This window comes from Leucoraja erinacea, chromosome 1 (genome assembly GCF_028641065.1).
Source record: "Leucoraja erinacea ecotype New England chromosome 1, Leri_hhj_1, whole genome shotgun sequence".
Lineage (NCBI taxonomy): Eukaryota > Metazoa > Chordata > Chondrichthyes > Rajiformes > Rajidae > Leucoraja > Leucoraja erinaceus.
Window position 1 is genome coordinate 96,853,182 of NC_073377.1, and position 16,126 is coordinate 96,869,307.

At 41.5% G+C, this 16,126-nt stretch overlaps 1 protein-coding gene across 1 annotated transcript; it reads left to right on the plus strand.

Moving 5' to 3' along the window:
* The first annotated feature begins 1,104 nt into the window (after positions 1-1,104).
* Positions 1,105-15,545, plus strand: LOC129699840 (uncharacterized). The gene is made up of 4 exons (XM_055639972.1): positions 1,105-1,312; positions 4,216-4,296; positions 11,421-11,633; positions 12,877-15,545. Exons 1-4 carry the CDS (start codon positions 1,247-1,249, stop codon positions 14,971-14,973), a joined length of 2,457 nt encoding a protein of 818 aa, XP_055495947.1. The 5' UTR covers positions 1,105-1,246; the 3' UTR covers positions 14,974-15,545.
* The last annotated feature ends 581 nt before the right edge of the window (positions 15,546-16,126 follow it).

Here is a 16,126-nt window from a genome sequence, read left to right on the forward strand (position 1 = left end):
AGTTGCACTGTTGATCTTGGTTCCGTTGTCCCCTGGCTGCAGTTCTGCTCTTGATTCCATCACCATTCATCACACTGTGAATAGAAAGTAACTGCAGATACTGGTTTATACCACAGATAGGCACAAAGTGCTGGAGTAACTTAGCAGGCCAAGCAGCACTCATCACACTGTTGCAATGACCCTATTCCTCCAAGCCCCCATCCCCTGACATACACTCACCTTGGTTCTATTGTTTCCCTGAACTTCTGTTGCCTTCGTTACATTGTTTCCACGGTTATTCCAGGGCTTCATTCTTCCCGGTTATGCTGTCACACAGATTAGGTTATTCAGCCTGTTACACTTTTGCCCTGGTACCGTTATTCCCCCAATAATAGTCACCCAGGTTCTATTCTAACCCTCGGTTCATTGTCACCCTGCTTCCATTTCAACCTTCGGCTTCACTGTCATCTTGTTATATTGCTCTTCCTTTTCCCGGCTACACTATCACCCTATTTATATTGTTCCTCTGGTTATAGTTATCTTGTTATATTATTCCCCTGGTTATACTGTTAATTTTGTTACATTGTTCTACCTGTTATACGTTTGCCCTGGTTCTGCTATTTAACAATACTGTCACCATGGTTTCCTGGTTAAACAGTTGCCTTGTTACAATGTCACCCTGGTTCCATTGTTTCCTGGTTACTGTGTAACAGTTGCCCTAGTTATACCATTGCCTCAAAAGGTATACTGTTGTCCTGGTTACATTATTCAACCTGGATATTGTTGCCGGGTTACACTTTTCCCTGGGTTACACTGTTGTCCTTGTTACACTGTACCTCCAGTATACTCCTGCCTGGTTGCACTGTTCTCCCTGTGTACACCATTGTTACACCATTATATACCCTTGTTACACCATTACCATGGGTGCGCTGTACCCCCTGTATACTGTCCCTCTTGTTACACTGTTCCCACGGTATACTGTCGCCCCATGTAACACTGTTGCCCTTGTTCCACTGTTGCCATGGCCAGGCCAGGCCAGTGCTCCGGGTTACACCCTGCGCGCTCCGGTTGTGAACAGCCGGCTCCGCCCGGGAACAGGCGGACGCATGTGCAGCGTTGGGGTTGAGCTGAGCTGAGTTGAGCTGCGGGAGGAGGCGGCCACATTGTGTGAAGCTGCAATAATGGGGCGTGACTCCGGGACGCCGTGAGTGAAGGAGGTGAAGCGAAGCCTTGAGTTGCCACAGGTGGGAATGCAGAAGGAAAGGTGATGTCCCGGCGTTCTCGGAAACGGTGTACCTGGTGCCTCCTTCTGTGCTGCGTCTTTCTCGCCTTGGTAGGTGAAGTTGACAGCAGCCGCTACTGCTCTTTGTGGGACCTTTCCTGCAAAGCCTGAGCTAGAAACAGTGTGGTGATCATTTCCTGCAATATAGAACCGTCATTGGAAAGAAAGACTCTGACCTGTGCCACATCTCATCTCATTAAATCTCTCATCGTGATTAGGCTATAGTTTAAGGTTCAAGGATTGTCTTAAAGAACCAGCAAAGGGTTAAATGTGCCGAAAAGCACTTCCTTGTAAAAAGGTTCTAGAGTGTTTTGAGCAGGGCCGGCCTTGGGAGGTGCGGGGCCCAATTAGGAACAACTTTGGTGAGCCGCAGGTTCCCAGCCAAGGTCTGTAGAATCATAGAAATATCTCTATGGTAGAATGGAAAGTAATCAAAATGTGCGCTTAAAAAGTGCCTGCGAGTTAATGGACCAAACAGATCTAAGCTACATTTTAATATAACATTGCATACATGTAGCCTACAAGTAACAAACACAATGTGTAGATCATCTCTGAAAAGTACATAGTTACAATACCACTTGTTTTAGTGACTGTGAAATGAAAAAAAAAGTTATTTAATTAACTAGATCCTGGCAAACCAATTAAAGAATTGGCGAAAAACCAGTCCAGGCATTACATTTTGGGCTTCAGCCCCATCCTACCCTTTGGGCTTCTACCCCATCCTGACTTAGAGCTGTGTGTGTGTGTGTGAATGTGAGGGAGAAAGGAGTGAGGGAAGTAGAGAAGGGAGGGAGGGAAGGAGAGAACGAGGGAGGGAGGGAAGGAGAGAAGGGAAAAGAGAGAGAGGAGGGAGAGAAGGGAGGGAGAGAGGGAAGGAGAGAAGGGAGAGAAGGAAGGAGAGAAGGGAGGGAGGAGAGAAGGGAGAGAAGGGAGGAGAGAGGAGGGAGGAGAGAAGGGGGAAGGGAGAAAGGAGGGGGAAGGGAGAGAGAAGGGCAAAGAGAGAAGGGAGGGAGGGAAGGAGAGAGGGAGGGAGGGAAGGAGAGAAGGGAGGGAGGGAAGGAGAGAAGGGAGGGAGGGAAGGAGAGAAGTGAAGGAGAGGGCCGGCGGCAGGAGGTCCGGGCGAACAGGTGTGAGCTGAGGCCGAGGTTTGTAAACGTTGCTCCAAACCCTGGCCGGGCCCTCCCTGTATTGTTCACCGGGTGACCCCGGGGAAAGAGAGCGGTGGAGACGGGGCTGTGTGCGTGAAGCATGGCGACTGGAGGGGCAGGAGCTCTGCCCTGGGACCATGAGCTAACGACCCACCTCCCCCTCTCCCTCTCCCCTTCTCCATTTCCCTTCACACCCCCTCCCCCCCGTTCCAGCTACCACTTTCTTCCCCCTCCACCCTTCTCTCTACTCTCCACCCTTCTCTCTACTCTCTCTTCACCCTTCTCCCTCCCCTCCACCCGGGGTAGATCTACCCGAGCCAAGAGTAGATTACTTCAAAGATCCTAGAGCGGAGCTTTTGATTACTCTAGTGCTGGGGCTCCCCTTAGGCGCGGGGCCCAATTAGGAGCAATCGGTCCAATCGGCTTAAGGCCGGCCCTGGTTTTGAGGAAGTAAAATTCCTGTATAAATGCAAGTCATTTGCAATTAATTACATACAAATAAACACTGAAGGCCAATTCGAAATGACTGGGAACTTCCTGTGCTCATTTATAGATACAGCTAAAACAGGATCCACACATTTCTTTAATAAAGTACATTTTTAACCAACACTTTAGCCAGCATTAACATACCAATGAAATTCTATGGTTAGTATTAGCATTGCAGCTGACCTTGCTATGCAACCTGATGGTTTATTTTTATCATATGGTTATAAGAGATAGTAGTAGAATTAGGCCATTCAGCCCATCAAGTCTATTCCGCCATTCAATCATGGCTGATCTATCTCTCCCTCCTAACCCTATTCTCCTGCCTTCTCCTCATAAGCTCTGACACCTGTACATGGACTGTAATGAATTAGTCTGAAGAAGGGTCACGACCTAAAAAGTCACCCATTCCTTCTCTCCAGCGATGCTACATGACCCGCTGAGTTACTCCAGTATTTTATCTATCTTCGACTGTAATTAATCCTTTGGCAAAAATTAAGGTGGCATCTTCTGCTTTGTGGGATACCAATATAATGATCTTGGCTCAATTATACTCCTTTGACCTGGATCGCTTCATCATAAAATGCCTTCCGTTTTATCTAGCAAAGGAATTCACCTCTTCCATCTTGTCGGCAATCTATTCACCACTCCAAGCCAATTCAAAGTTGCACTGGATGGTTTTAACTCGGTCATCAATTCTCTCGTGAAATCTTCTTGTCGTGTTCACACACAAGATTAGAAGTTGTTCAGTCAGAGCTGAACACACTCTCGACATCCGCATACAATGATGTCTGCCTTGCGCTTCTTGTGTTTCTTGTGCGTGGTGGTGGAAAGATTGGTGGGGACAGGGCCACGACGCAAATGTTCTTTCCTTGACCCCTCTCATGAAATCAACCCCTTATACCCTAATCGCCATTGCTGGTGACTTCAAACAAACTCAGGACCGTTCTCCCCAGTGACCATCAGCATGTCACCTGTCCCACTGGCGGTGTTAATATTCGAAATCACTCTAGATCACATAATAGATGAATGGCTGGATTTGAAAAGAAACAATGAGAAAAGTTTAATGAGCAAGTACAAAGATGTGAATTAGATTGAAAACAATTGTGACATCAGTAAGGCTAGTGAATATTTTCTAATACATGGGTCTATAAGAATGATTAAAGCAGCTTCACTTAAGGATTTGGATTATGTTCAGCATCTTGTATGAAATGTTATAAATACATTCTTGATTTGTAGTTGTTCCACTGTATGTCATAGAACTTTAATATTCCATGGATATTGTTACTTTTAACATTTGTGCAATCTTACTCTTTTCTGCAGGCTTATTTGCAGTTTTGTTTACTTGAGGTGCCCACTCAAACTTACCATTCATTGGATCAATCAAACAAGGACAAGATAACCGTGAGTACTTGTCTGCCTGTGATATGCTGTGCATTAATCAAGAGTTCTTCATTTATGAATATCTTTAAGCAACTATTTCCAGTTATTATGAACTACTTTACAGATTTCTGCGACATTTAATTACATCAAAATATAACTATTCATTTATTTTCTATTTCTAAGGGATTTGCTATGCAACATTGATGTTTTACTAAGTTCACAAAGACCAATCCATACATTCTTCAACAAATAGTTATTTCCTAGGAATAATCTACTATTAACATTTGTTTTATGTTCAAGTCAGTCATGAATATTTCCGGTTTGGGGTGTATATGTTCCCTGGGTGGTGTAAACATCTTACTTTTAATGGGTAAAACAGTGAAATTTTACTATCAATTTTACTATAAAATCCAATTCCAATTTGGACTTGGAGATCCCTTTCATCTTTAATTCGTCAGTTGAGGTGAGTTCACTACCTGGCTTCACTGCTGTCTCTGCAGTAAAAGTGCTTTTGCAATTCATTGGAATTGCAGTATATTTCCAACTCGGGATGGATTGTGATTTGGAGGAGTTCAGTGTTTTACCCATGTGGCTGAAATCTTTGTTGAATTGGATGACAAAAATTGCATGATGGTGAGGCTTTGTGGGAGGCTATTGCATCAGTCTCCATGACAGTGGCCTATGTATAACAGAAAGGGTCTGGGAATATAGGAGCTAGACTCATTTTTAATTACTCAGCCTCTTCCAGGTTATTTTTTTAGTTAATAGTATCCCAGACAGTTGATGAAACCTTTGGTGATGGTGATGGCATTGAATATGAAAGGTGACTGTTGGATTCTCTTCTGGAGTTGGTCATAATCTAGAATTTTATGTTGTTTCTTTTATAAGCAGAATCCTGAACATTGTTCACGTTTTATGAAGTACTTGGTTGTCAGCCTTGAGAGGATTGAACATAATGCATATAAACATTCACACTTCCCAAGTTATGGTGGAGGGAAGGTCATTGATGAAATTGGTCAAAATGTTAGTGAACTGTCCTGAAAAATTCCAACAGTGATATTCTGGGACTGAGAGGATTTCCCTCCAATACCACAACCATATTCCTTTGTGTAAATATAATTCAAGCCAGTCACGTGTTTTCCCCTTGATTCTGATTAAATCCATGCAGAGTGCATCTTGTACCAAGTATAGATAGCAGGAATTTGTTAAAGCAAAGCGTAACCTAAAACAATACAGCATTGTTAATAAGAAAATAACAGTTGTTTAATCACCAACTTAAATATATAGATTACACCATGAAACTGGAGTAAAAACAATATTCAGATTAAAACAATAAAATAGCAAGACTAAAGATGGAACAGAGAAGAAATAATAGGTTGTTCTTGATTGTAATTTCTGAAACGTGCAAAATTCAGAATGCCTTGCGTTACTTGGGGGAATGCCTCCAAACGATTGCGCTTAAGTTGGAGATTTCCAATAATGAAGGCAGCTCAAGAAAATGAGGCTAAGGGGAGGGGGAGGGGAGGAGGATGTGCCCCCCTCCCATTAGTACGGAGCTTTTGCATTTTTCAGCTTGAAATTGTTCAATATGGTGCATACTGTAGCGAGACTAAATTACATTCCTAATTACATTCCACAGTAGAGCATGTGTGGAAATCAGATTATAATCAAGCACTTGGCCCATGTTGACCAACCTGGTTCTCACTGCACACCTGGTACTACTCCTGACCCTGACTCCAGTTGGATACCTTCTCTCATTCCTGACCCAGAGTCCAGCCTTACACCTGGCCCCCTATTCTACCCTGATCATAGCTGCTTACCTGCTTAGGTTCCCAGTGCTGAACACTCCCCTGGTCCCAGCTTTGACTGCACACCTAGTATTATTCCAGACCTTGACTCTGGATGCACACTTGGCCTTGCTCCTAACCCCTCTGCACTGACAATATATCTGGCCCACACATAAAGCCCCATATCTGACCCCCTGGACGTAACCTATTACGTTCAAGTCCACAGGTGCTTATTTAATGCAGTAATCTTTTATGGGGAACTTCACAGACCAAATTATGTTTTTAAAAAAAGTTGCTATATACATTGGCTTCCTTGTTATCTAACATGCTAGTTACTTTGTCAAAGAAGTAATCAATTGGTTGAACACAATTTCTCATCCATAAAATTATACTCACTCAGCTGTATATGTATTCTGTTACCATTTCTTTAATTTTCCTAATAAACTGTCCTGAAGTCTTTTTCTTTTTTTTAATTTTTTTTTTTTTTAAGAAGTAATTGTACAAAGATAAACCATTCGGCATCTAAAATTATACAATTATTGTACAGCTTCATTTTTAACCTTATAACCTGAAAATTAAAAAAAAGAAAAGAAAAAGAGAACAAGAAAGGGAAAAAGTGAAAAGATAGATCGAAAAAGAACAAAAGAAAGACCCCTAAACTACCAAAGTAGTGTGGCCGAAAGATATAGAAATAAGATAAAAGGAAAAGAAAGGTGGAGATATACTTTGCCCCTCACTTTGCCCCTCATCCCCCTCCCCTCCCCCCGCCCACCACACCCAACCCGGCATCGGTTATAAATTTAAATTTGTGTTGCACCATGCTATTCTTGTAAGAATTTGGTGAAGGGTGTCCATGTCTTGAGAAATTGATCTGGTTTTTCCGCCAAGACAAGCCTAATGTTTTCCAAATGTAGTGCCTCGGACATGTTTGTGATCCACATCTTCACTGTTGTCTGTTTCCAAAATGTAAGTATTCGTTTTTTCGCTGTTATCAGGCCATAATTAAGAAAACGTCTTTGAAATAATGTTAGCTCAGAACAGGCCTCTGACATACCTAGTGTGATCAATTTTATGTCGGGATCCAATTTTATTTTAAGTATTTTGAAAAAGATATCAAAAATTCCCCTCCAGAAGTTTTGTAATTTTGTACAGGAAGCAAAGGAATGGGTTATGGTTGCTTCCAGAGACATTTGGGAAGATTCTATTCAATTTAGACTTTGAATAATAAAGTCTATGCAGTATTTTGAATTGTATTAGCGAGTGCCTAACATTAGGAGAACAGTAGTGTATATATAGAAGACTTTCCTCCCAACTATCCTTTGAAATTGTTAAACCCAATTCGTCTTTCCAAGCTCGCCTAATTATTTTCGACGGTAGGATGTGTAAATTTAAAAGTGTATTATAGAGGTATGATATTAACATTTGAATCCGACTTTCTATTCTTGCATTCATCTAGTACATCTGGACTCGTAGAGTGACAATCGTGGGTGTGTATTTTCACATAGTCTTGTATTTGAAGATATCTGAAGTATTGACTACCTTTCAAATGATATTTCGACTGTAACTCTTGAAACGAGAGGAGGGTCCCCATCTCATAAAGGTCTCCCAGCATTTTAATTCCTAAGCTTTCCCATTGTACAGCCACCTTGTCTAAAGTAGGTTTAAACGAGGGATTATTGGCGATTGGTAAGAGGAGCAATAAATTTCTCAATTTAAGGGTTGATCAGCTGTTTCCAGATTCGTAAGGTGCTATGGATTATCATATTTTTCTCAAACTTTGATTTCTTCAGATTTATTGGAGAGAGAAGAATCGCGCCTATATTGAAAGGCAAACAATCTTCCCTCTCCATTTTTAACCAGTTTACCTGTTGGCATGTATCGTCCATCCAATAAATTAAATTTTTAATATTATTTGCCCAGTAATAGAGAAGAAAATTAGGGAAAGCCAGTCCGCCTATTGCTTTATGTTTACATAAATGTCGTTTGTGAATTCTGTGAGTTTTGTGATCCCAGAAAAAGTTTGTAATCGCAGTCGAGTTTTGATCAGTATTGATTGAAATAAGTACAGGATTTGTGGAAGGAAAATCATCTTTATGGCATTTAGTCTACCTATGAGGGAAATCGGAAGTGTTTTCCAAAATTGAATTGCATTTAATTTAATGATTAATGGAGGAAAATTTGCTTGAAATAAGGAATAATATTTTCTAGTCACGTAAACTCCAAGATATTTAAATTTTTCTGTAGCAATTCTAAAGGGAAATTTTAGAAGGTGTGACGGGTCTTGAGGTTTTATCGGCATAATTGCACTTTTGTTCCAGTTTATTCTATACCCTGAAAAGGATGTACTCTTATACTTTCAGCTAAGGGTTCTATCGCAAGGGCAAATAACAGTGGTGATAATGCACACCCTTGTCTATTGTCCCTGGATAATTGAAATTTAGGTGAGAGTGTTTGATTAGTCAGTATTCCCTGAAGTCATTTTCACCCCCAATATTTTCAGTATTTTGCTGTCTTCCTCTCAACTGGGACTTTTCTGAAATGCAAAGTCCAATAACTATATATTTTTTGTTTTTGTGTGTTTTTTTTTTGTTTTTGTTTATTTTATTAGAAGTTAATACAGTACAAAACAGTACAGTGGAACCTAATTTTAGGTGCCAACTATGTCATACCATAATCCATTCTATGTACAACCTCTAGTTTTATGTTTTGAGAAGGAAGTAAGCAAGACAAGAAAAAGAAAACAATAGAAAGGGGAAAAAGAGGAAAAATAGATAGTAGAGAATAGAAAAACGTGAAGTGTGTATATATTAAAAAAAAAGAAAAAGTGGAAAGTAGAAATAGCAGAGAAGGCCCCTTAAAAGAGAAATTTTCAAATCTTTATTCGGAGATGTAGATCTATCCAACGGCATGAACTGAAATCAGCAATCTTTACGGTACCGCTGCATCACATGATTCCAAAAAGTCAATGAAAAGAGACCAACTCCTTAAGAATTGGTCATTTTTATCTATTAGTCGGAGTCTCATTTCTTCAAGGCTTGCTATGTCCATCATATTCCTAATCCACATTTTAACAGTTGGTATGACTGTAATTTTCCAAAATTTAAGTATCAATTTCTTTCCAATTATTAACACATAATTAAAAAAAACGTTTTGGTCTTTATTTAAATTGATATCTTCTACTATTATTCTCAATATAATCCATTCCGTTTTAGGTTCTATTCTTGACTTGAAAAGCTTTGTAAATATATCAAATATATCGCTCCAAAATTTATTCAACTTTGTACATCCTACAAATGAATGTGTTATATTAGCGTTTTGAAACAAACATTTATCGCATCTGGGAGAGACGTTTGGATAAAATTTATTCAACCTCGTTTTTGAATAATATAGTCTATGTAATAATTTGAATTGAATTAAATTATGTCTTGCATTAATAGAACAATTATGTGTGTTCATCAGATACTTTTCCCATCTATCCTTCGAGATCTTTATCATTAGCTCATGTTCCCAATCTTCAAAGAGAAAAACAAATTTACGCAGCACCTTTTGCTTTTGAAATGGCCTGACAAGGGAATTAGTGGAGGTGGTTGTTATTGTGGCATTCAAAATGGAACTGGATATTTTTGTGAAAGGGAGAAAAAAAACTTGGGGTTTTGAGGGGAGGACAGAGAAGTAAGACTAGTTGGATTGCACTCAATCAGCTGACTGGCCTACTGAAATCTGCAGCCCCTGTGTAATTACTTATGCCCCTGTCCCACTTAGGAAACCTGAACGGAAACCTCTGGTGACCTTGAGCCCCACCCAAGGTTTCCATGAGTTGCCAGAGGTTTTGGTCACTTGCCTGGAAAGCCTCGACCAAAGCGTGAGCTGCATCTACACACACACACACACACACACACACACACACACACACACACACACCGCGAAGGTGGGGGCCAGGGACAGTGCAGGAGCGCTGTCTGCGCGATGAAGAGGAAGGTAAACGGCTGCCACAGAGCACGGTAAGTCGTTTAGAGAGGGAGAGAGGGAGGGAGAGAAGGGGAGAGAGAAGGGGGAGAAGAAGGTGTGGAGACAGTTTTAAGAAGTTTAATAAAGTTAGCGGGCATTTTACCTTCCGGCGGATCTTCCAGATCCTGAAAACCAAAGATCCTATAGGATCTGTGCTGAAATCTCCAATGAGCCAATCAAAATGGCTGGTCAGCGAAGGAGGTTGTCTTAGACTGCCTGTAAGTAAATAGCAACCCCACTGGCTTCTACAAAACGGCAACCTATTTTTAGTCAAGGCCGGTTTTGTTTTGTTTTTTAAATAATCGCAGGAACATAGAAGAAGCCTCGACTACGCCGAAACCACTTTCCACCATTAGGGAGAGTGACCGGAACCTCCGAGAACCTGGCACGGCAACCTCTGGGTGGGGCGTTTTATTAGATCGCCAGTTTTTATGTAGTTTCCGTTCAGGTTTCCTGTGTGTGGGGGGGGTGGGGGTGGGGTGGGAGGGGGGGGGGGGGAAACTTTGAATCTCTCCCTGCACTGGGGACAGGTGTGTTGAGGCTGCAACGAGGAGCGGCCTCCAACAAGCCGGGGACGACTCACCGTTTGCCGTCGCGATCGCGGCTGGCCGAGACCGGAGCAGGTGGAGCGGTGGAGGAGCGCTGCTGCTGCTGCTGCCGCTGCTGCTGCTGACAGGGACATTACATGATGCTCAATGATTTCAAAAATATTGCCCTTTCTAGCAACATCTCAGTAAAATTAATGACAGTTGCTGACACAGCCAAGATTTTTCTTGTAATATTATTATGAAGCAGCAGAGGGAGAAAGTTACCACCAAATTCTCTTTCTGGATGATCAGCTCACATTTGGAATTTAATTTTTAATAATATTTATTTTACATTCAGTTTTTATTACACTATGGAACAGTACAGCACAAGATTAGTCTCTCAAGCCCACAATGTCTGTTCCAATTATGATGCCAAGACCATCACTTATCTGCACATACATTAATTTGGAGGTGTATTAATCTGTTATCTGCTTTGCCTTCTACTGTTAGGGTTGTTTCAAGTTTCACATGATGGGATTCTGAATCTAATCTGTGCCATAGTTAATACTGGGTATAAAAACAAATTCCACCAAATTTTTAAATGACATTTCACCAACCCAAGAAAACTACCAACATTAATAAACATGTTTTTAAAACATGCTACATAAAACTAAGGTTATGTAAATTGATTGTTTTTGGAACATTGGCTGCTGAGCTTGTCTGGGGCTTGGAGAGCTTTTAATGGTTGCTGTGATTTTTATGAATCAATGATGAAACATGAAGTTGTACCAATTCTTTGCTTGGTATTCCGTGTCCTTCACAGCATAAACAGAATCGTGGCACCATCATCACCAGGCATAATGACATCTGCCCAGTTTTCAGGCTGCAGTCAGAGAAAGAGGGACCACAGGAGGAGGTGGCTTGCAGCCGAGCAGACTTTGTACCAGGCTCTTGTCGCATCATGAAAGAGTTGTTTGCTGATAAAATACCTGCCAACTGTTCCCACCAGTCATCAGACGTGATTTGTACAATTACGGTAGGAATTTAAATTTAAATAGTTTAACTCCCTTTAGTCACCTCTGCAAAAAATATTGATTACAAAGATGAACTCCATAAAAACTGTTGGAATGAATTGGGGTAGAATTTAAAAAAAATTGCGAAGCCAAGTTAAATGGCTTTTAGTTATCTGTTGTATAAAGAGCTAAGATTGAAAGGAAGAAAAGAGACGAATTAGTGATAAATACTCGGCATCTATAGAGAGAGATTAGACAGCCATAAGAGGGGACTGTATAATATATTTTTAAATAGCCCTCGGCAGTGGCGGACTGGCCAGGGTGTCAGCTTGCCCGATGGCAAGTGGGCCCCCTTTGTCTCCTGGCAACCAATATTTTTAGACCCAGTCCGCCACTGCCCCTTGGTGTTTGCTTTTGACTTTGTGCACACCTTTTGATTGAATGCTGCATGGACATTTGATATGACTGCCTTTTGGCTGTAAAATATCTCTTCAACCATCCACCATATTTAGTTAAAAGTCTAAAATCCCTTTATGTAGCTTTTCCAAAAGTGAAGGACCACACGACTACATAGAAACATAGAAACATAGAAATTAGGTGCAGGAGTAGGCCATTCAGCCCTTCGAGCCTGCACCGCCATTCAATATGATCATGGCTGATCATCCAACTCAGTATCCCGTACCTGCCTTCTCTCCATACCCTCTGATCCCTTTAGCCACAAGGGCCACATCTAACTCCCTCTTAAATATAGCCAATGAACTGGCCTCAACTACCCTCTGTGGCAGAGAGTTCCAGAGATTCGCCACTCTCTGTGTGAAAAAAGTTCTCCTCATCTCGGTTTTAAAGGATTTCCTCCTTATCCTTAAGCTGTGACCCCTTGTCCTGGAATGTTGACATTGTATGCACCAAGTTGCTGAAAGTTCCAGGCGCTATAATTAATCCTTGACATGTTGACATTAGCCAGGCTGTTGATTAAGGTCCATAAAAATGTCATCCTCCTTTTTCAGGCTAAAAGGGGGTGGGGTGGAGCTTTGTTTTATTAGACTTCATGACCAGTCTTGGACGTGATGACATTCAGGTAATGAAAAGGCAGTTCTGCTTTTGCTGGCTAAGACTACTTGTTGCATCTTAACTATTAACCACCTTAAATTTGGAATGTTTCTAGTCTGGGCTTCTGTTGCTCATTGACTGATCCTTCACACGGGGAAATCTTGCAGTGGAAATTTGTATACTTACAATTAACTTTTTTCCTTGTTTTCCCCAAAGGAATACAATCCTCAAAAGCCTCAAGCAAGCTGTCACCATGATGTGTGCAGTGAATCATCTTCTGTTGTGATAGGATTGTACAATGAAGAGGTGGGCGTTAATCAGTGGCTGAAGTTTAAATCCACAATGGAAGCAATGACGTTTATTAATCAAGAGCTGCTAGTGGATTGGAGGACTTATCACCATGGTTACTGTTTTATCCGTTGCTTTAGCCGTGATGCAAGGAAGGTGTCACAACTTCTAATTCTGCCTCCAGTGTTGCGGACATATCAGAGATCCGCGAATAAACTTACAAATGAACCTGCACTGAATGTAAATATTTTACTCCTGGATTCTGTGTCCAGGCACCATTTTTATCGAAGTCTGCCAAAAACCATTGACACATTCAGAAAGTTGAACACTAATGTGTTCAAAACTGGACAAGTATTTGACTTTGAACTGGTTCAAGGTATAAAAAGTAGGACATTTGAGTCTCTTCAGGCTCTTTTTGGAGGCGAGTCATTCAATCCACTTAAACCATTCAGTTCATTTGAGCTGCCACCAAAAGCTGTGGATCTCAACAAAACCCTTGGAAGCTTTAAAAGATTTGGATATGAGACTTTATATTTGGAAGACATGTGCTGGAAGTGGGATTGGGGTTTGGTGAAAGAACTGAGAGCTCTTAAGAAAAATGCATCATTTCCTGAAAGATCACAGCTACTCCTGGAAGCAGCCAGGAGAAGCGGAATTGATAGAATGGATGTTTCATACTCTAGCTGTGATATTCTTCAGGAAAATGGGGTGAAGGATATGTTCCATGGACCTGCTGCTCTATGTTACAATGGTATCCATCAACACACCTACCTCCTACAGTATATTGAGTACTTTATCACTCGTTTCACATTTCTACAAAAGCCTTTTTTCAGCTTTCTTATGCTGGATTCCAATCATGAAGATACGGGTCTCAGGTTAAAACAGGTAGATGAAGACCTGGCCAAACATGTTACTTTCTTAGCTGATCAACAAAACACTCTGACCTTTATTCTTTCAGACCATGGGAATAATTATGGGCAGTTTGTTTCAAAGACCACAGAATCTCAAGTAGAATTGTTTCATACCACACTTTTTGTCATTGTCCCAGACAGAGCAGCTGCCTTACTGGGTGATGACAAGATTCGGTCCTTGTATACAAACCAACACAGGTTGATCAGCCTTCTTGATGTTCATCGTACCTTACAAGGTCTATTGCCAAATACTGGGATCATGAAAGAGAATGATGTGAAATACGGAGTACATGCGGACGGATTGCTGAGTCCCGTCTCTGCAAGTAGGACCTGTGACAGTATTCCAAGGATTCCTCCAAACATTTGCATTTGCCAAGACTTTGAAAAAACAGTGGCGAGTGATTCTAGTTTTGGCCTGTTTGCTGAATTTGCACTCGCTCAAATGAACCGTGAAATCCTTCAACAGCAGGTAAATGCAAAAAGAGCCCTTGCAGGGAACCGGGCTTGTCAAAAATTAATTGGTGTCAGATTTGACAATGTCAAAATACGTGAAGAACACATAAATGAGACTGTTATGAAACTGGACCTTTATGTAAAGGGGTCAGAAAGTACAGGGCGCCAGGAAGAAAAGTACTTGGTGGTTGTGGACTTCAATTTTGAGATGGATGCTTCAATGACTTTCCTGGGATTTGATCGTTTGTCTCCGTACAGCCCTTATGAGATTTGTGCTAATCATGATGTTGATTTAAGGTTGTGCATTTGTGATGTAGAAGATGTCGATGAGGTATCCATTCCATATTGGAAGAATATTTTGACCTCATCTGTGTCCTGGATTGAGACTAATTTCAGTTCCGTTCATGAGAGTTGTCTGTACCTCGCCAAAAGGCAATATAGTTCCGGTGTAGTTCTGGCAGTGGTTAACATCTGCCCACATTTACACTATGTCATTGAATTTGACTTCCTTACTGTAAATATGTACTCTTCATCTGTGATGCCTGTAAATATGACACTTTTGTCAAGATCAGAGGAGCTCCTGACCATTGGATTTCAGAAGAATAAGGGAAAACCTTGGAAGTATAAATATTATTTGAATTACAGAGCATTCACTTTGTAGATGAAACCATTCACATTGAAGTTAACACTATTTTTCTGTTAAGGGAATTATCTTCAGTTCATTGCAGAGGAGGATGACTGAATTTTAGAGTCTTCCCTCACAGTGGGAAAATTTGATTCTGCTCTGTGGGGATGTCTGTTAAAGACTATCGTGTTCTGTGCTCTTTATTATTCGTATGGCTGTATGGTGACCACACATTTCACTGTACCAATTGGTACATGTGTCAAATAAATCTATTTTGTATCTTGTATCTTGGTTTGCTGCAATGACTATTCCAATGTCAATTCAGATAACCTATAGTTAGGTTTACAGTTGTAGCCATTATATTGTGTGTTACATACCCAGGAATTGAATTTGGGAGCAAAGAATGGAATCCGATCTCCAGGACATTGCAGCCAAAACTATAACTAATTCTGTTCAAGAGCAGAAACACAGGTACCGCGCCCTCCATAATATTTGGGACAAAGGCCCATCATTTATTTATTTGCCCCTGTACTCCACAATTTTGATTTGTAATAGAAAAAAATCACATGTGGTTAAAGTGCACATTGTCAGATTTTAATAAAGGCGTTATTTAGACATTTTGGTTTCACCATGTAGAAATTACAGCTATGTTTATACATTGTCGCCCCATTTCAGAAAACCTGGATGACAAGGCACCTGAATTAGATTCTAATTTAGTGATTATAGCTATGCCTTCAATGCCATGACACCAATGGGGAAAAAGCAGGAACGGGGTACTGATTTTACTTCGGAGTCAAGTGAGTGATTCCGTGAAGAACCCGCTCAGCTCGCATGCGCGGCATTACGTCCAGCAAAGCAACAGCGGCACAGTGGGAGTCAGGCGCTCCCACTATGGAGGTGAAAGAACGGACCGTCGGGTAAGCTGACGTCGGGGTTTTTCTTTCACTGGGAGCTTTCTGCTTCCCGGCAGAGAAGAAAGGCTCTAAAACAAACCTGTCCCCCACTCGACTCCACGGAGGAGCGTTCCATCTGGGGGGGGGGGGGGGGGGCAGCATCAAGGCGGTAGGACCGCTTACCCGGCGCTCCGCTATCCCGACACCGTGCCGAGCCCAGCCCCGCTAGCGCCTGAGCAGCGGGCTGGAAGTACCGCCACAGAAGAGGCGTCCGGCTTGTGACTCCGACTTATCGG